Source organism: Suncus etruscus, chromosome 7 (genome assembly GCF_024139225.1).
Source record: "Suncus etruscus isolate mSunEtr1 chromosome 7, mSunEtr1.pri.cur, whole genome shotgun sequence".
Classification (NCBI taxonomy): domain Eukaryota; kingdom Metazoa; phylum Chordata; class Mammalia; order Eulipotyphla; family Soricidae; genus Suncus; species Suncus etruscus.
The window spans coordinates 83,900,955-83,921,396 of record NC_064854.1 but is presented as its reverse complement, the minus strand read 5'-3'; the positions used below and the strand labels follow the sequence as shown (position 1 = coordinate 83,921,396).

At 37.3% G+C, this 20,442-nt stretch overlaps 2 protein-coding genes across 2 annotated transcripts in view; one reads left to right on the top strand and one right to left on the bottom strand.

Moving 5' to 3' along the window:
* Window positions 1-20,442, top strand: part of FBXO9 (F-box protein 9) — a 505,156-nt gene that overhangs the window by 141,643 nt on the left and 343,071 nt on the right. The gene's annotated exons all lie outside the window — the stretch shown is intronic.
* Window positions 2,348-19,310, bottom strand: LOC126013756 (glutathione S-transferase A1-like). The gene is made up of 7 exons (XM_049776963.1): window positions 19,195-19,310; window positions 15,786-15,896; window positions 7,877-7,928; window positions 6,608-6,740; window positions 4,262-4,403; window positions 3,355-3,486; window positions 2,348-2,642 (listed from the first exon to the last, which is right to left on the bottom strand). The coding sequence occupies exons 2-7, from the start codon at window positions 15,873-15,875 to the stop codon at window positions 2,520-2,522; spliced, it is 672 nt and encodes a 223-aa protein (XP_049632920.1). The 5' UTR covers window positions 15,876-15,896; window positions 19,195-19,310; the 3' UTR covers window positions 2,348-2,519.

Below are 20,442 nucleotides of genomic sequence, written 5' to 3'. Positions count from 1 at the left end.
GGCCAAAAGACACATGAAAAAATGCTCCACATCACTAATCATCAGGGAGATGCAAATCAAAACAACGATGAGGTATCACCTCACACCACAGAGATTGGCACACATCACAAAGAATGAGAACAAACAGTGTTGGCGGGGATGTGAAGAGAAAGGAACTCTTATCCACTGCTGGTGGGAATGCTGCCTAGTCAACCGTTATGGAAAGTGATATAGAGATTCCTCCAAAAACTGGAAACAGAGCTCCCATACGATCCAGCTATACCACTCCTAGGAATATACCCTAGGAACACAAAAATACAATACAAAAACTCCTTCCTTATACCTAGATTCATGGCAGCACTATTTACCATAGCAAGACTCTGGAAACAACCAAGATGCCCTTCAACAGACGAATGGCTAAAGAAACGTGGTACATATACAGAATGAAATATTTTGCAGCTATCAAGAGAGATGAAGTCACGAAATTTTCCTATTCATGGATGTACATGGAATCTATTATGCTGAGTGAAATAAGTCAGAGAGAGAGAAAGACACAATATGGTCTCACTCATCTATGGGTTTTAAGAATAATGAGACATTCTTGCAATAATAATTTTCAGACACTAAAGAGAAAAGAGCTGGAAGTTCCAGCTCACCTCATGAAGCCCATCACAAAGAGGGATGAGTTTAGTTAGAGAAATAACTACATTTTGAACTGTCCTAATAATGAGAATGTATGAGGGAAATGGAAAGCCTGTCTAGAGTACAGGCGGGGTTTGGGTGGGGAGAAGGGAGATTTGGGACATTGGTGATGGGAATGTTGCACTGGTGATGGGTGGTGTTCTTTAAATGACTGAAACCCAAACACCATCATATATGTGTTTAAATAAAGTAAAATATGTTTTAAAAATAAATAAAAACACACATATAGGATTTGTGGTATATAGAGGGAAGTAGAGTTGGACTGAGGTGGCTATAAGCCAAGAGGAGAAGGAATTTAAACATCCCCATAAGCTTCAAGAGACAGAGACAGTCCTCCTTAGTGCCCTAGGGCAAAGGTAACTCAGCCAACTTCTTAATTTTTGAACTTTCAGTCTACCACAGTATGACACAGCATTATCTTTAGTTATTCATTATCCACAGCATTATCTTTAGTTGTTCAAACTCTGGGTGTGGTGATTTTATATACAACCACGAGAAATTAACACCTATTTCTACCTAGTTCCTCTCTTCCCCACCAAGAAATTTCTTTCAAGCAAATAATAGGTAGCATATAACTTTTTCTATCAAAAATGTAACTTATGAACTTGAGTTAGAGAGTGAGGCACTTGCCTTTCATAAGACGGAACAGGACTCATCTCAACACCATATATAATCCCCTGTGTTCTGCCAGAATTGACCCCTATGTGCAGTACCAGGAGTAAGCCCTGAACTTGGGACTTACTTCTGGTTCCGTGTTCAAAAATCACTCCTGACAGTGTTTGGGGACCCAAATTCAGTGCTGAGGATTAAACCAGAGTCAGCATTGTGCAAGGCAAGTGTCTTACCAGTTGTATTATTTCTTCAGCCTGGCATTAGCTATTTAGCAGTTTACCGGTCTGGGCAGAGTGATTCTACTTTCCCTGGCTAGCACTACCTGTAAGTGTTTTGTGTGGCTCAGTGGCATACAAATGTGTCTTGGCAGAAAGAAGCGACCCTGTAATGCTCAGGTGTGTGATGGGGCTGGAGGAGAGGTAGAAGCATGTTTAGGGGAGCATCCCTGCAGGCAATACAGTCCCAAAAGGAATGAAAGAAAGGTAGTAAAACTTATTTTTCTTTTTTAAACAATAACTCTCATTGTAAGGAAGAGACCAGAGCAAAGTGAAGCTGCAGCCTGTGCATCTGTTGGCTTCCCTTTCACCCACCAAGCAAGCAAGCTCACTTCAGGAGAACAGAACAGTGTACCCAGGAAAGCAGAGGGGCAAGCTGAGTACTAGCCTTGTATTAGCTGAAGATAGATATGACTCCCAATTCAAACTCATGGAAAAGTGCTCTCTCATACTATTATTTTTATATGATTTCTGGGCCTGATATATAGGGGTATGGCATTGGCCTTACATATAATTTCTTTTGTATAGTTTCTGTATAATCCATGTGTACAGTCTATATCCAATCTGAGAGACATTGAGTAAAGGCTCTGACTCAGAAAGGTAGCTATGGGGTCTTGTAAAATTAAGGGTGACACAGAAATTTCTAACTTTCACCCTTTCATTAGCGCCAGGACTTTTGTTGTAAAAGTCTTGAAAAAAAATTAGACTACATTCCCCTTTGAGGTCATTTTAATTCCATAAAAAGACAGAAAACAGAAAACTGCCAACATGATTTCATATTAAATTTGGAAATAATTAAATCCTTTTAATAGAAATGTAAATTAATGTACAATAAAGCATTGACATTATTTATGGGTATATAACAAACAATATTCATTAGGTAAGATTCTGAATTGCTTGAAAATTAGGATCCTTCATATTATATGAGCAGAGTGTCCATTTTTGCTTTATTTAAAAACCAAAACGCTTTCTAATTTCCTCTACTTGCTCCTCATTGACGGGAGGTTTCCTCTGACTTCCAGGCTGCAGAAACTTCTTCAGATTTGGGAGGTTGCTTATCCTGGTTTTCAGAGTCTGAAATGCACAAGAAAGGGAACAGGGACTCAGCGCCTTCCAAATAAGACCCAGGTAAACATCTTCCCTTTCATCCTGCAGGAAGCTCACACACACACACACACACACACACACACACACACACACACACACACACACACAAAAGAAGAGAAGAGGAGGCTAATGGCATTCAATGCCATTTCCCTGCAGACAACTTTACTGCAGGCTTTAGCCAGTTCCACCTTTTCTAACGTCTCTTCATAGAAATTCTGCAAAATTGTCACTCTTGTGAAATACAAAGATACAGTAATGCATCTATCAAATAGTAATAAAGTGAAAAACGCATGCATATCTCGAGCTGCAACCCCAGACAGAAAACCTGAAGATCTGTCAGAGTTGATTGTCCTCCAATATAGATGGAGAGCAGAGAACACCTTGCAGAGCCAGAAGAAGCAGGAGCTCAGGGAAGATTGTACAGACTCAGATATGGAGGACACCCTGAGAGAGGAGAAGGGAACCTGGAGGGACAGACAAAGACTTGTACCCTTCAACTTAGAAAATATTAGTCTGGCACCTTGGGGAACTGCCCTCCCACACTTCCTTAACAGAGTAAGTTTGTTTTTCCGCTTCAGACCAGAGTCAAGAACAAACTCTGGAGGCTGCAGAGACCCAAAGAGAAAAGGGGATCAGACTCAGAAGGGTGTGAAGTGGGATTAGGCTGGGGCAGAGGCACCTTCAGCAGAGGAAAGTTGTCCAGGAGACTGGGGTGAAGCTCTTCCACATAGTAGAGAAGTTCAACCAGGTGAATGTCAAGCCTGCTCAGCATATTGCCTACCATGTAGTCTTGTCCATGGCTCTTCAGAACCTGATGAGTTTGAGGAATCAGGCTATAAACCAGGCCTGGCAGGCTGGGCCCCAGATCCTACCTAGTCTGTGCAGCAGGTAACTTCTTTCATGGGCATTACAAATTCAGTCCTTCCCCACCCAGAGATTTCACCCCCAATGACAGAACTTCCTAAGTGAAAGTCCACACTTCCCCTTTTCCCCTTCCCCAACACTGAAGTCACAGTTTCTCCCCTTTCCAAGCACTGGAGTGTCAGAGGTCTGTGTGCCCACGACATAGAGACTCACAACCTGAGATTGTGGGACTTGGCTCTCCTCTCTGTTGTTTCTTCTCTCCCCTTCCTTCAGTTTCCCCAGTTCTGAAAGGACTGTGCATTCCCCATTATTTCTGCTCTCCTCTCTTCAATACTATCTGCCTATCTATCTATCTATCTATCTATCTATCTATCTATCTATCTATCTACTATCTATCTATCATCTATCTTCCTCTATATGTCTTCTATCTGTCTATCTTTCTATCATCTATCTACCGGTATCTATCTATCTATTTATCTCTCATCTCTTTTTCTCATATATCCTCTCATTTCTCTATGCCTGAGTAGCCTTCAAGAATTTGGACTCACATTTTCCTTGGACCTTGACACTGACTCTTAATTTACATCAGCTTATGTTCTGCCAGCAGCTTTAGCTAAGGTTGAGCTGGGTTTGATGTTTGCTATGTCTTTTGTATTGCTCAGACATGGCATTCTTGGGAGAATCTGACTTCAGTGTCTCAAATGGTGAAACAGCCCACTCACCTTTTCAAAGGCAGGTAAGTAGCGATTTGTTGCCTTCTCTTTGATCAAGACAATCTTGGCAGCTTTTTCAGAGGGTGGACATAACACCAAGGATAACAACATTTCACTCAAATCTGACACACCTTCTGAATACATATCAATCCTAAAAGACATTAAAGCCCAAAGTATTCAATGTCACCTGATTCATATTTATAATTAAAAAACATAAAAGGACACCAGGCCCCAGTTGGTGACAAAGCAATTCACCTTCACGTGCTTTATAAAATTGATTTATTGGACAGCAAGTAATCTCTAGCTATGCTTGAGTGCCTGCAGCCTCCCCCAGTAATAATAGGCTAAACAAACAGTTCTGTGCTTAGGTTCACAATTGAGGTGCTGGACTCTTCTGCATGCAAGGAGCCCTTTGAACTATTTCCCAGTCCTATTTGCCTGTTTAAGTGCCAGGCATTTGGTTAAGAATTTGATCCCTTGTGCCATGTCCATAAAAAAAGGACAGGGGTCATAGTTGAGATGTGCAGAGTTAAAGGCCCAAGAGAGAAGGCTTGGGTCTCTCATGACTTTGTTCTATGTACATAATGATTGCCATGGCCAAAGTCCCATCACCTAAGTCATCTGTAAACAGCTCTTGAACAATTATCTCTGTTCTGTCCCCTTTCATTTCTCAATCTATTTTATCAGGGCCAAGTTAGTGATTCTTTAATTATTTTCTGTAGATAACAGTTTTACCATTACTATTATAAATATTTTTAATTTTCCAATTGAAGTAATTAATTTAGTGACTGTTATTTTAATTCACAATTCTATGCCATCACCACAAACTCTACCAGTACATTTTTATACTAGCCCACAGAACCGCAGGATGATCTTTCAGGTAATTCACATTCTTTTTTCCACCAGTCCCTGGACATTAAACTAACCCCATTTCTTTATAAATAAAATATTTTTAGATAAACTTTCCAAAGATTGTTATTCTACATAAAATTTTTGCACAAAATATCAAGTAAAGATAGAAGTTAAGGTGCTTGCCTTGCATACAGCTAACCACCCACTGAGAGTGATTCCTGAACACAGAGACAGAAGTAAGTCCTGAGCACTGCTGGGTATTAGCCAAAAAGAAACAAATAAAATCATACTTCACATGTATTATTATATTATATTAAATATATGTTATGTTATGCTACTATATTATGTTATGTCAGTTTACCTCACTATGTTAATCAATTTTGTCTCTTGAATAAATTCTTACAATAAAAAAGATGAAAAAAAGCATACTTCAAAAATTCATACTTCAGTGTTCATTGCTTTTAAATGGCAAATAATATTCCAATTCATGACTATGGTACCAGTTATGATGATTGACATCTGTATTGTTTCAGCTTCCTGATTTTATGTATACATATATATTATGTATATACCTATATATATTATATGTTGTATATATTGTGTATATATGAGATATATACATTATGTATATATACATATATACATACTTATAAGGCTGCTATAAACTTTGTGCACAAGTGTTAATGTTGGCATATTTTCAAGTTCTTGGGTTTATGCTTTGTAGTGGAAACACCAAGTCATATAGTAACTATGGATTAATATTTTGAATAAATATCCATGTTCCACAAGGAATTAAAGTGAGTTAAATTTTAATTATGTGATAGGTTACATCACAACAGGGTGGAGTCTCAGATACAGTTTTATCCAATAAATCTTGCTGCTTATTTCTGGATCAAGTTAATTCAGAATTCTTGAGCACTAGTCTCTGTAAACACTTAACAAATAGCCAGCCTATATCACTTGGTAGTAAATTAGGATCCTGTTTTCAGTCTTGAAATTTCTGGAATTTAATAGTCACTTACTTGACCTTTCCTTTCTCCAGCTATATCAATTAGAGACACACCCTTATTTCCTAGTTCCTAAAAGTCTGGGTATCTGAAGTCATAATCTACCATTTTCCTGTCTTCAAATTTTATCCATTATTCAATCCTATTGTACATCCATATTCTGTGTCCTTTTATATGAACTCTCTGTATTCATTTCATACTTAGTGGAATCCCTTGCTTTTAATACTCCCTGCTCCATTAGATTTTGGTTTTAGCAAATGGCAGTAGCAAACAATATTAACAAAAATATTAACATTAGCAAAACCTTTTTTTTGCTATTGATCATGATGCTCTACCATGGATATGTTCATTCTGGACTTCATTAATTCCTATTAATTACTAATATAATAAAATAGACTGGGCATGTAGGTAAATAGGTAAGTGACACAGCATATGCTTTGCACCTTTGATTTGATATTCAGCAACACACACACACACACGCACACAAATACCGTACAGGGCTTTCTCCTTTATGTTTTTGCCATAGAGGTTATATTTGTTCGCAATGTAATTTAGAATGGCTCTGGTCTGTACCAATTTCATTCCATCAATTTCAACCATTGGCACTTGCTCAAAAACCAAACTCCCATCTTTGGAAAGAAGAAAAGAAAAATGAGTGAAATGTTATGCTTAATGCTCTTTTATCTTGAAGAGACAGTTTTATTTTTAATGAGTGACACTATAAAAAGAATCAAAGATTATATTGCTATAGAAATAGTACTTTGTTTTTAGATTATCATTCTTATTTTTCTTATCAATCTGATTTTTACTTTTACACCTATTATTTTAACTTTCTCTTTGCTTCCCATACTTTACAAGTCCATGTATTATTTTTCTTTCACTTCTCGTCAAGGATATATTTTTCTCTTCTTTATTTTAAATTTTATTGTGGTCAAAGTGAATTACAATTCTCTCACAGTAATATTTGAGGCACATAGTGACAATTAGTGAGGGGCATTCCCACCACTAGTGTTGTCCTCCCTCTACCCCTGTTTTCAGCATGCATCCCACATCTCCCTTCTTTACCCACTTAATGCTAGTGCAACTGTTCCCCCCTTCTTCAAGGATATGTTTAGAAGAAAAATGGAAGACTGCCATAATACCATGAGCTGCCATGAGCTGGAGTAGATTTCTATTAAGAATTTTCTAAAAATCAGTGTCAGTAAGGCCAATTCTAAGAGAAGGTTCTAAGAAGGGTGTTTTGTGGACTCTCCAAGTTTCACCATTGATTCCTGTGTGCAGGATTAGTTGTGATTTTCTGATTCCATTGCTGCTGGTCATTGTATTTACTTCCTCACAAGTCTAACAAACTTTCCAAAATAATTCACCATCTCACTAGTCCTATCTATCCTAAGAAACTGCCCTATCAACTCCATTGGAGAAAAGAACTCAAGGCAAGAGATGGGTCTATTTCTGCACTGCTCTTTTTCTTTATGCAAGAACTGAGTGTCCTTGGAAGGAAGTGAACTCGCTAGCTCACAATGCAAAAAGCAGGAGAAAACAAAAAGAAATTTCCCAAAAATCTAAGGTATCTTTGAACAAATACACAGAGAGATCTCTTCCTTCTAGCTTTCAGTGGCCTGCTCCCAGAGCCCTATCCTAACATTGGCCACTTGCTTCCTCTATACCACCCCCACTTCCCCACCACAAGCAAGCTTGGATGTTAAATCTTCAATTAATTTCTGCTAGATCTTTTCTTCAAGAGAATTTAGATACTTGATCTTACCACTTTTTAACTTTTGCAAGTCTTCTGGAAACTCTATAAAATTCTCTTCAAACTGAAAAGCAGAAAAAGTAAATTAGTTCTTACTTTCTTCATAGCATAGTATTAAAGAACACTTAAACTTGAATGGCACCTCTTTGGTCTCTGATGTGGATGATAATTTCTAAGTTAGGGTAGGATACACAGAAGAATATAATGATAGCCATTTAGGAAAGTAATGTTCTTCTAAATATTTGAGAAAAAACATGATTGCATCAAGTGACTTTTATTCTTGTAAATTTACTTCACCTTTATTCATTTCCGTGTGTTGATTATTAGACTGAGATTTGTAAGGGTGATGTTAGAAGGAAGGGACTGGAAATTCCCTCATATAAAATTTTATTACTCAAGAAAGCCTGGCAGTGAAAATAAAATTATGCCAGCACATTGTCCATCCTGAAAGGCAGGAGGATACCATGGGGCCAGTGACCTACTCAGGTGCTTCTTTACATCAGTTTATACTATAGTGAACCTACTAAGCAAGAACTAATAGAGACTGGCATCTTCGGAGACTGAAGTTTTAAAATCAGAATCTTTTCCCCTTAGAAAATATGAAACAGACTATTTAGACTCCAAATATCAGAAAGCAAGTTCACAAAAAATTTGAGACCTTTTTAGCCCAATAATTTTTATTTAGCCTGTATTTTGGCATCATCTTTTTCAAGGGAGTAACCTTTTGTTTAAAGGCACTACTAGTGTTTCCCCACTACAATGACATTACTGTAAATCCTCATCTGAAGAAAATATATCTAAGGGCTGAAGAGATGATAGAGTGGGCAAGGTCCTTGCTTTCATGTGGACCATCCTGGTTCAAACCACTCTTTTCTTTTTAAACACCTTCCTTGCACCTCACTCAAATGTAAACTCCATGAGGACAAGAACATATCTTCTTTATCCACATGTTCATGTTCCTATGTTTCAATACAGGAACTGCCATTCAAAGGGCTTGCAGAGTAAATAAATGTACTGTAGTATAAGCAGTTAGTTTGTGACAAACTGTTCCTCCCCATGCTGCTCATTATGCTTTAACTCGAATTACACATAACATTTGAAAACATTTACATTAATTTATATTTTTATTATGAAAAATCTAATATCTAAATATCTATTCTAATCATCATGATTTGCCTTGTACCAATCACCAGATTTTATAATAATTTCTAATAAGAAAATTTTATATTACATAATATTCTCCCCTCAATTTCCCTACATAATAACTGAAGTAAAACAATGAATAGGGTTGGGGAAAGACGAAGAGTAACAGGGGACAAGGGTTGAGTGGTATTAAGGAACGATAGAGTTAAATATTTAAACCACAGAATCTTTCAATTAACATTGAAAGAACAACAAATACACAAAACTTATAGACAAAGAAGGCATTAAATCTACACAATCATCTCCCTTAATGTAAATGGACTAAATGCTCCAAAAATAGACACAGAGTGGAAAAATGGATCAAAAAGATGAATCCAACCTTTTGCTGCCTACAAGAAACACTCCTGAATAGTCAGAACAAACATAGACTCAAAATCAAAGGCTGGAGGAATATCATCCAAGAAAACAACACCCTTAGAAAGCTGGGGTGACCATATTAATATCTGATAACACCAACTTTAGACTCAGAAAACATATAAGGGACAAATATGGACACTACTCAAAGAATATGTGTAATAGGAAAATCACATTACAAAACATATATACCAGCAAATTATCTAATACAATTATTGAACAATTTGAAAGAAAGCATCAATAATAACACAATATTTGTGCGAGACCTCAACACAGTCTATCAATACTTGATAGGTCAACCAGACTGAAACTCAACAAAAATATACTAGCCCTGAAAAGAGAAATGGAAGAAAGAGAACTAGTAGATATATATAGGACACTTCATCCCCAGAAACCTGGATATACATTCTTCTCCAATGAACATGGGTCATTCTCCAGGATAGGCCACATGCTGGCACATAAAACATACCTCCATAAAATCAAGAGGATAGAAATTTGCAGGCAAACCTTGTGGACCACGAGGCTCTGAAATTAAATATGAACTACAAAAGGACACAGAAGAAATACTCTAATAACTGGAAATTAAACAGCCTGCTACTGAACGATCAGTGGGCCCGAGATGAAATCAAAGAGGAAATTAAAACTTTCCTGGAAACAAATGAATATACAAACTATCAGAATCTATGAGACACAGCAAAAGTGGTCCTGAGAGGAAAATTTATAGCTTTTCAAGCACACAGCAGGAAGGAAGAAGGGGCATATCTGAACAGCTTAATGAGCAGCTTATAAAATTAGAAAATGATCAACAAAAGGGACCAAAAGTTAGGGAGACAGAAGAAAATAACAAACCTGAGAGCAGAAATCAATGAAGTGAAAACCAAAAAAAAAAAAAAAATCAATGAAAGTAAAAGTTGGTTTTTTTTGAAAAAAAAAAAAAATAAACAGATTGATAGACCATTGGCAAAACTCATAAAGAAAGAGAGAAAGAAACTTAATAAGCCATATTAAAAGTGAAAAGGGGGAGATCACTACTGATATTGCAGAGATTCAAAGGGTAATCAGAGACTACTTTGAGAAACTCTATGCTACTAAACATGAGAACCTGAGAAAAATGGATAAATTCTTGGACTCTTATAACCTTCCACAGTTGAGTGAGGAGGATGCAGCATATCTAAACACCCCCCATAAATATTGAGGGAAATTACAACTGTAATCAAATGTCTGCCCAAAAACAAAAGCCTAGGCCCAGATGGATTCACTAATGAATTCTTTCAAACTTTTCAAGAGGAACTACTACCAATCCTGGCCAGGCTCTTTCATGAAATTGAAAAAACGGAACACTTTCCAAACAGCTTTATGAAGCCAACATCACCTTGATAAAAGAAAAACAGACAGAGTTGCCAAAAAATAAAGTTACAGACCAATATCCCTGATGAACACAGATGCAAAGATCCTCAACAAAATCTGGGGCAAACAGGAGATCCATGCCTCAGCAAGATCATTAACTATGATCAAGTAGGTTTCATCCTAGGAATGCAATGATGGTTTAACATTCATAAATCTATCATAGTAACACACAACAGCAATAAGAAAAACAAAAAATCACATGATCATATCAACAGATGCAGAGAAAAATATTTGATAAGGGTCCAACACCCATTTTTTTAATTTAAAACACCTTGATTACATACATGATTTGTGTTGGGTTTCAGTCATGTAAAGAACACCAACCATCTCCAGTGCAAACGTTTGCATTCCCATCACCAATGCCCCAAGTCTCCCTCCTCCCCACCCCGACCCCCGCCTGTACTCTAAACAGGCTTTCCATTTCCCTCATACATTCTCATTTTTTTTAACACCAAACCTCACTTACTTAAACATTCCCTATTTTATGCAATGAAAACTATCATATTTTGGTCAGATAACATTTCCATCATTTTTTTGCATATTTTTTTTATTTAAACACCTTGATTACATACATGATTGTGTTTGGGTTTCAGTCATAAAAGGAACACCACCCATCACCAGTGCAACATTCCCATTCACCCAAGTCCCAAATCTCCTCCTCCCCACCCAACCCCTGCCGTGTACCTAAAGCAGGCTCTACATTTCCCTCTATACATTCTCATTTTAGGACAGTTCAAAATGTAGTTATTTCTCTAACTAAACTCATCACTCTTTGTGGTGAGCTTCCTGAGGTGAGCTGGAACTTCCAACTCTTTCTCTTTTTGTGTCTGAAAATTAATTATTACATAGGGTGTTCTTTCATTTTTCTTAAAACCCATAGATGAGTGAGACCATTCTGGCGTTTTTCTCTCTCTCTGACTTATTTCACTCAGCATAATAGATTCCATGTACATCCATGTATAGGAAAATATTCGTGACTTCATCTCTCCTGACAGCTGCATAATATTCCATTGTGTATATGTACCACAGTTTCTTTAGCCATTCGTCTGTTGAAGGGCATCTTGGTTGTTTCCAGAGTCTTGCAATGGTAAATAGTGCTGCAATGAATATAGGTGTAAAGGGAAGGGGTTTTTGTATTGTATTTTTTGTGTTCCTAGGGTTTATTCCTAGAGTGGTATAGCTGGATCGTATGGGAGCTCGATTTCCCAGTTTTTGGAGGAAATCTCCATATCGCTTTCCATAAAGGTTGAACTAGACGGCATTCCCACCAGCAGTGGATAAGAGTTCTTTTCTCTCCACATCCCCGCCAACACTGTTTATTCTCATTCTTTGTGGATGTGTGCCATTCTCTGTGGTGTGAGGTGGTATCTCATCGTTGTTTTGGATTTGCATCTCTCCTGATGATTAGTGATGTGGGAGCACTTTTTCATGTGTCTTTTGGGCCATTTGGTATTTCTTCTTTGTCAAAGTGTCTGTTTCATTTCTTCTCCCCATTTTTTGATGGGATTAGATGTTTTTTCTTGTAAAGTTCTGTCAGTGCCTTGTATATTTTGGAGATTAGCCCCTTATCTGATGGGTATTGGGTAAATAGTTTCTCCCACTCAGTGGGTGGCTCTTGTATCCTGGGCACTATTTCCTTTGAGGTGCAGAAGCTTCTCAGCTGAATATATTCCCATCTGTTAAACTCTGCTTTCACAAGATTGGAGAGTGCAGTTTCCTCCTTGAAGATGGCCTGTAACGTCCTGGAGTGTCTTGCCTATGTGCTTTCTACATATCTTATGGGTTTTGGGGGCTGGATATCGAGGTCTTTAATCCATTTGGATTTTACCTTCGTACATGATGTTAGCTGGGGGTCTAACTTCAATTTTTTGCAAGCGGCTATCCAATTGTGCCAACACCACTTATTGAAGAGGCTTTCCCTGCTCCATTTAGGGTTTCCTGCTCCTTTATAAAAAAATTAGCTGTTGTATGTCTGGGGAAGCATTTTCTGAGCATTCAAGCCTATTCCACTGATTCTGAGGGCCTGTCCTTATTCCAATACCATGCTGTTTTGATAACTATTGCTTTGTAGTACAGTTTAAAGTTGGGGAAAGTAATTCCGCCCATATTCTTTTTCTTAATGATTGCTTTAGGCTATTCTAGGGCGTTTATTGTTCCAAATGCAGTTTCATAAGTGCCTGATTCCACTCTTTGAAGAATGTCATGGGTATCTTTAGAGGGATCGCATTAAATCTGTATAATGCCTTGGGGAGTATTGCAATTTTGATGATGTTAATCCTGCCAATCCACGAGCAGGTATGCATTTCCATTTCCGCGTGTCCTCTCATTAGTTTCTTGAAGCAGAGTTTTATAGTTTTCTTTGTATAGGTCCTTCACATTTTTAGTCAAGGTTGATTCCAAGATATTTGAGTTTGTGTGGCACTATTGTGAATGGGGTTCCAACCAGCCATTCTTGATCAAAACTCTCAGCAAGATGGGAATGAGAAGGAACCTTTCTCAATATAGTCAAGGCCATTTACCACAAGTCAAAGGCAAATATTAATCCTCAATGGAGAAAAACTGAAAGCCTTCCCTTTAAATTCCGTACAAAGACAAGGCTGTCCTGCTCTCACCACTTCTCTTCAACATAGTTACTCGGAAGTACATACTATAGCTATTAGGTAAGAAAAATATATTAAGAGCATCCAGATAGGAAAAGAAAAGTCAAGCTCTCACTTTTTGCAGAAGACATGATACTCTACTGAGAAAAGCCCTAAAGATTCTAACCAAAAAACTTCTAGAAACAATAAATTTATATAGCAATGTGACAGGCTACAAAATTAACACACAGAAATCAATAGCCTTTTTATACACCAATTATGATAGGGGAAGAAATGACATTAGAAAAACAACCCCCATTCACATTAGGTGCCACACAAACTCAAATATCTTGGAGTCAACTTGACCAAAGACATGAAGGACCTATTCAAAGAAAACTATAAAACCCTGCTCCAAGAAATAAGAGAGGACACTAGGAAATGGAAAAATATACCCTGCTCATGAATTGGCAGGATTAACATCATTAAAATGGCAATACTCCCCAAAGCATTATACAGATTTAATGTGATCCCTCTAAAGATACCCATACACATTTCTGCAAAGATGTTAATCAAATACTTTTGAAATTCATTTGGAACAATAAAACACCCCGAATAGCTAAAGAAATCATTGGAATAAGAATATAGGATGCATTACTTTCTTCAACTTTGAACTGTATTACAAAGCAATAGTTATCAAAACAGCAATGGTATTGAGAATAAAGACCAGACCCTCAGATCAGTGGAATAGGCTTGAGTACTCAGAGAATAATTCCCAGATATACAATCACCTAATTTTTTAATAAAGGAACAATAAATCCTAAATGGAGTAAGGAAAGCCTCTTCAACAAGTGGTATTGGCACAACTGGCTAGCCACTTGCAAAAAAAAGTGAACTAGGTCCTCCAGCTAACTTCATGTACGAAGGTAAAATCCAAATGGATTAAAGACCTTGATATCAGACCTGATACCATAGAACAACACGTAGGTAAAATGCTCCATGACATTGAAACAAAAAACAACTTCAAGGAGAAAACTGTACTCTTCAAACAAGTGAAATCAGAGACTAACAGATGGGAATATATTAAGCTGAGAAGCTTCTGCACTTCAAAGGAATCATTGCCCAGGATAAAAGAGCCACCTACTGAGTGGAAGAAACCCAATACCCATTATATAAGGGGCTAATATCCAAAATATACAAGACACTGACAGAACTTTTCAAGAAAAAAAATCTAATCCCACCAAAAAGGGGAATAAAAAATGGACAATTTGACAATAAAAAAGAATACAAATGGCCAAAATGCACATGAAAAAATGCTCCACATCACTAGTCCTCAGGGAGATGCAAATCGAAACAACTATGAGGTACCATATCACACCACAGAGATTGACACACATAACAAAAAATGAGAACAGGCAGTGCTGGCGGGGGATGTGGAGAGAAAGGAACACTTATCCACTCTTGCTGGGAATGCCGTCTAGTCCAACCTTTATGGAAAGCAATATAGAGATTCCTCCAAAAACTGGAAACTGAGCTCCCATATGATCCACCTATTCCACTCCTCAGGATATACCCTAGGAACACAAAAATACAATACAAAAATCCCTTCCTTACACCTATATTCATTGCAGTACTACTTACCAGAGCCAGACTCAGGAAACAACCAAGATGCCCTTCTACAGATGAATGGCTAAAGAATTTGTGGTACATATACACAATGAAATATCATGCAACCTTCAGGAGAGATGAAGTCATAAAATTTTCCTATACATGGATGTACATGGAATCTATTATGCCGAGTGTCATAAGTCAGAGGGAGAGTCTCACTCATCTATCGGTTTTAAGAACAATGAAAGACATTCTTGCAATAATTTTCAGAGACAAAAGTGAGGGGGTCTGGAACCTCCAGCTCACTTAATGAAGCTAAACAGAAAAAATGATGAGTGTAGTTAAAGAAATAATGGCATTGAAAACTATCCTAACAATGTGAATGAATGAGGGAAGTAGAAAGCCTGTCTAGAGCACAGATGGAGGTGGGGTGGGGAGGGGGGAGATTTGGGACACTGGTGATGGGAATGTAGCACTGGTGAAGAGGGGTGTTCTTTACATGACTGAAACCCAACCACAATCATGTTTGTAATCAAGGTGTTTAAATAAAGACATTAATTTAAAAAAAATATGGTTTGCACTATTGTTAATGCATATCACTTTATCCCTTTTCAGCACCCAGTCCATGTCCATAGCTGAAATATTTTTAAAGGAAAAAATCTATTGAGAGCTAGTTTAACAAGAAGAGTCAGTTAGCTTAGTAAAAAAAAAAAAAAGTAATTTAATTTAGTTCATTTTAGAGCCAACTTCAGAGGGCCTCTCTCAGAACTTACCTCCACTCCAGCTGCAGCCAGGAGCCAACGAATACACTCCATTCTGCCACGTCCATTGAAGTAGTGAAGTTTGGGCTTCCCTGCCATCATGGAGTTTTGGCTTCTCTAAGGCTGAATGAATAGATCCATGTATGAAATAATAGAAGTAAAAATGCACTTTATGATATATGTTTATTGTAACATCAAAAATAACACCAACAACTTGGAGTAAATGTCTTTTATATAGCAGAGTTGGGTGAGTAGCTGGAATGTCTTCCTTATTCTATATGCTTAACCATTCATTTAAAACTATTTTGGTAATTTGATTCCAAACCATTCTGCTTTCTTTGCTGGGTAAAAAATATATGTGACTCGACTAATAATTGAGAATTTATATTAGGGTGAATATGTGACTAAAATGGGGAAAGGGAAGGAGTGTAAGGTCTCTGTAGCAAGAGATGATATCTCATTGTTGTTTTGATTTGCATCTCTCTGATAATTAATGATGTGGTGCTTTTTATGTGCTTCTTGGCCATCTGTACTTATCTGAGAAAATGCTTGTTCATTTATTCTCCCCATTTTAATTAGAGATGTTATTTTCTTGTTATGTCAGTACCTTGTGAATCTTAGATATTAGCTCCTTATCTGATAGGTATTGGGTGAATTGTTTCTCCTATTTCATGAGTGACCTTTTTACCATAGTCACTATTTCCTGTTTATTGCAGTGTGACTTACAATAGTGGGAATCTGAAAACAACCTAGGTGCCCAACAACAGATGAGTATCTAAAGAAACAGTCTACATCTACACAATGGAATATTATTCATCTATTAGGAAAAATTAAGTCATGATATTTGCCTACACATGGATGGACATGAAGACTATTATGCTGAGTGAAATAAGTCATAGGAAGAGATATAAACACAGAATAGTCTCACTCATCTGTGGAATTTAAGAAAAGTAAAAAAGTATAGTAGAGATGAGGGTTGAAAGGACTCATGATATAAAGCTTGCCACAAAGAATGGCAAATGAAGTGAGAGAAATAACTATACTAACTACCATGACAAGAATAGAGAGAAATAAAATGCATGTCTTTGTTTTGATTTGTTTTGGGGGAACACCCAGTGATAATCAGGGGTTACTCCTGGCTCTGTGCTCAAAAATAGCTCCTGGCAAGCTCAAGGGACATACAGGATTCCAGGGATTGAACTCGCGTCAATCCTGGGTTAGCCATGTACTTGGCAAATGCCCTACCACTATGCTATCACTCTGTCTCCCCCAAAACCTGTCTTAAAGATAAGCAGGTGGGGAATGAAGGACATTGGTGTAAGTAAAGTTGCCCACTAGATTAGTTATTTGATTGCTTGATTTTCTCCCTATGAGATCTGTTTTATAAGCAATACTGGTAGAAGAGTAACTCTGTGTAGATTTCACGTTTATACCAAGTTACGGGAAATGTTGGAATTTATTCGTTGACCCCCAGATGCACCAACAATATCTTGTGGCATTGCTTCTCCTTGGCATAGGCACATTAAAATGGGAAAATAATACATATACAAACAAGTTCTTATCTAATAGAGATGGGAACACAAATTTGGTAATGTAATTAGGCCTTTTACCCTGAACATTGGCATAATGATTTGGCTCAGGCCTCAGAAGAATGGGCATTGCCCACACACACCTGAACTATGGAAACAACCACAATTGTCTTTAACATTCCCAGGATCCAAGCCTCTACCAGAGAAGACCTACCACTGCTTTGGCATTGACTGACTCCAAAGAGTACTCCCAACACCCAGGTGACTCAGCAACAGTCTGCATGCAGAGCAGATCGCTCTGCATTTAATGATATGCTGAAACTAGAGGATGCTCCACATCAGCCTGACATTGACGAAAGAAATGCACAGAATCCAGAGTCTTTAAATATAAGAGTCTGATACCAACTATAGCTAAAGTGTGAAAAAGTTTCACCGGGACCTTGAGAATGACTGGAGTTGGATAGATTGGTATGCCTGGTATGCATAAGACAGAGTCTGTCTTATGCCAATAAACTTCTGGGGTGAGGCCTTTTTGTAATCAGGTCAAGGATTTTTTTCCCATTTTCTCCATTTTTCTGGACCTATGCAAACATTGGCGATTGCCACTATCACACCTTTATTATATTTTTTTACTCTTATCCTTTAAGGAAAAAAATACAACTTACTGAACTTAAAAACAAATTACTGTAGTAGAATGCCTGTCTCGAAAACAGGCAGGGGATGGGAAGGGGGGAGGGGGTAATGTTGCACTGGTGAAGGGGAGTGTTCTGGTTATGACTGTAACCCAAATATAATCATGTTACTTAAATAAAATATATATTTAATAAAAAAAAAAAGAAATACCTCCTGGCAGGCACGGAGGACCATATGGGACACTGGAATTTGAACCAACCACCTTTGGTCCTGGATCGGCTGCTTGCAAGGCAAATGCCGCTGTGCTATCTCTTCTTGCCCGTCTGAAAGTTTTTTTTAACTACTCTTTCTTACATGGCCCATTCTTTTAAAAAAAATCTGTTACTCCAACAAATATATTATTAGATAATTAGTTGATACACTATGCCCCTTGTACAAAATACAGAACAAAATAAAAAAAAAAGTGGTAATGGTCATTTCTAATTTTGTAGGTTTTGAATTGATTATTTCTTATAAAACTAATACATAACTGTTGTAAATAAGTTTTAAGTATAACATTGTCAAATTTAAGGAAAACTAGGTTAACACTATTAGTAAATATAGTCCTGTCACTAATTCAATATTGATCTAAATATAAATATTTTAAAAGCACGAAGGAATAAAAATCAAAGGACAATATACAGAGCCCTCTTCACTACAAAATATTGATAAATCTGAAAGTGATTCCTGCCAAAGTTGAAAAATCCTATTACACTTTATCTTTAGTTTTACCATCAACTAAATAAACAAAAGAGAACAAGGACTAGTTAATTAATCATCCCAAGATTGAACTAGAATTTAATTCTTCTGGATTTAGGCCAGTTCCTCATAATAAACAATATTTTTGAATTTTTGTATCATTAATATACAACATAACAATGAATAAATGCGTGCTACTATCTCTGTAGACAAACAACTTCTGAATAAACACATACTATCTCAAATAGGTCATATTCTCAGATTGTCTAAAATGGCGTTGTCTTTTTTCTTAAGATTAATTTTCCTTGCATTAAAATCTCATGCTTTGTTTTTCAAAATTCTTTTACATTTCTTCAAAGAAGCTTGCAAATTAAACTGAACAAATTACTTCTGGAAGCTCACATAAATACAGAAGTAAAAGTGAAAATAACTGTCTTTCTCTTGTGCTGAAGGGCTACTTCAAAGCACCTTCCTAGTAATGAAGTTTGTCCATCTACAAAGTATAAAAACTAAGTACTTACCTACTAAAGATCCTTTTTCCTCTGTGAACAACCACACAATATCAGTGCTCCTTGTGTTTTAATACTCTGGTTTATCATTGAGTGACTCAGATCTGATAGAGGCAGTCTGTTTAGGAAAAGCCACACCCACTGGGTTAAGTGACCAAAGGGTTGGTGTTAGAAGCAAAAACAAGTCATTCTTATCACTAAACTACTGGGCAATGTTAACATATTACCTTATCCAAGGTGGTCACTAAAAAAATTACAGGAAAAATATGGACTATGTAATTCAGTAAGAAATGACTTTTACTTTGTTTTGGTGCCACACTGGGCTATACTCATTGCTTACTCCTGGCTTGGTGCTCAGGATTCATTTGTAGTTATGTCAGCTGTATGGTAAGGCATGCAACTTACGTGGTACGGTACTATATTACTGGTTTTGAAATAGCTTTTAGAAGAAAATTAATTGAGGCCTTTTTAAAGGCTTTCTAATTTGAGCGGGGGACACAGCCATCAGTGCTCAGAGGTTACTCCTGGCTCTGCCTCAGAAATCTCTCCTGGCAGGTTCTGGGGACAATATGTGATATCAAGAACTGAACCTAGGTCAGCCCCATGCAAGGCAAATGTCCTATGCACTGTGCTATCACTCCGGCCTGCTCCTTGATTTAAATCCTGTTAATGAGTGTGCTCCCAGTCCTTCAGCCCATACTCTGCCATGTTAAACTCAGTCCAATAGACTGCTCCCAAATCCTGTTGCCTTTACAATTTGTATTAGTTCATTTAGTTGAGTTTATTTTTAATAGAATAATCTCTATGTCCAGAGCCAGCAGTAAACCCTGAAAACAGTTCATAGAGATCACTCTCGTGGGTTTGAGGGACCACATGGGGGTGCTGTGGATAGAATATGGGTCGCTTGTGAGCAATGCAAGCACCTTACCTGCTTTACCATCTCTCTGATCCTGTACCCCACTTTTTATCCATTTGTTTTTCCCCTCCTATGCTACCAACATAGAACAGATGATTCTGTATTGGTTCTTTTTTTTTTTAATTTTTATTGAAATCAATGTGATTACAAGTCTTTCACAGTTATAGTTAAGGTACATAGTTGTCACAAACTGATTGGTCCTGACACTAAGAAATCCTTTAAGGTCCCTGTAAAGGTAAGTACTGGGGTTGGCGAATGGGTAAAAGAGGCCAAAGAGTCTAGTTGGATTCAAGCTCTGTTCCATTTATTCAAAGTACAAAGTGAATTATTTATACTCAATTTTT

Coding starts and splice junctions, on each gene's coding strand:
- LOC126013756 (XM_049776963.1), bottom strand. CDS start 15,875: ATGATGGCAGGGAAGCCCAAACTTCACTACTTCAATGGACGTGGCAGA. Junction 6,741..7,876: donor CTTGCAAAAGTTAAAAAGTG/GTAAGATCAAGT, acceptor TTCTTTCCAAAG/ATGGGAGTTTGGTTTTTGAG. Junction 3,487..4,261: donor ACTTACCTGCCTTTGAAAAG/GTGAGTGGGCTG, acceptor CAAACTCATCAG/GTTCTGAAGAGCCATGGACA.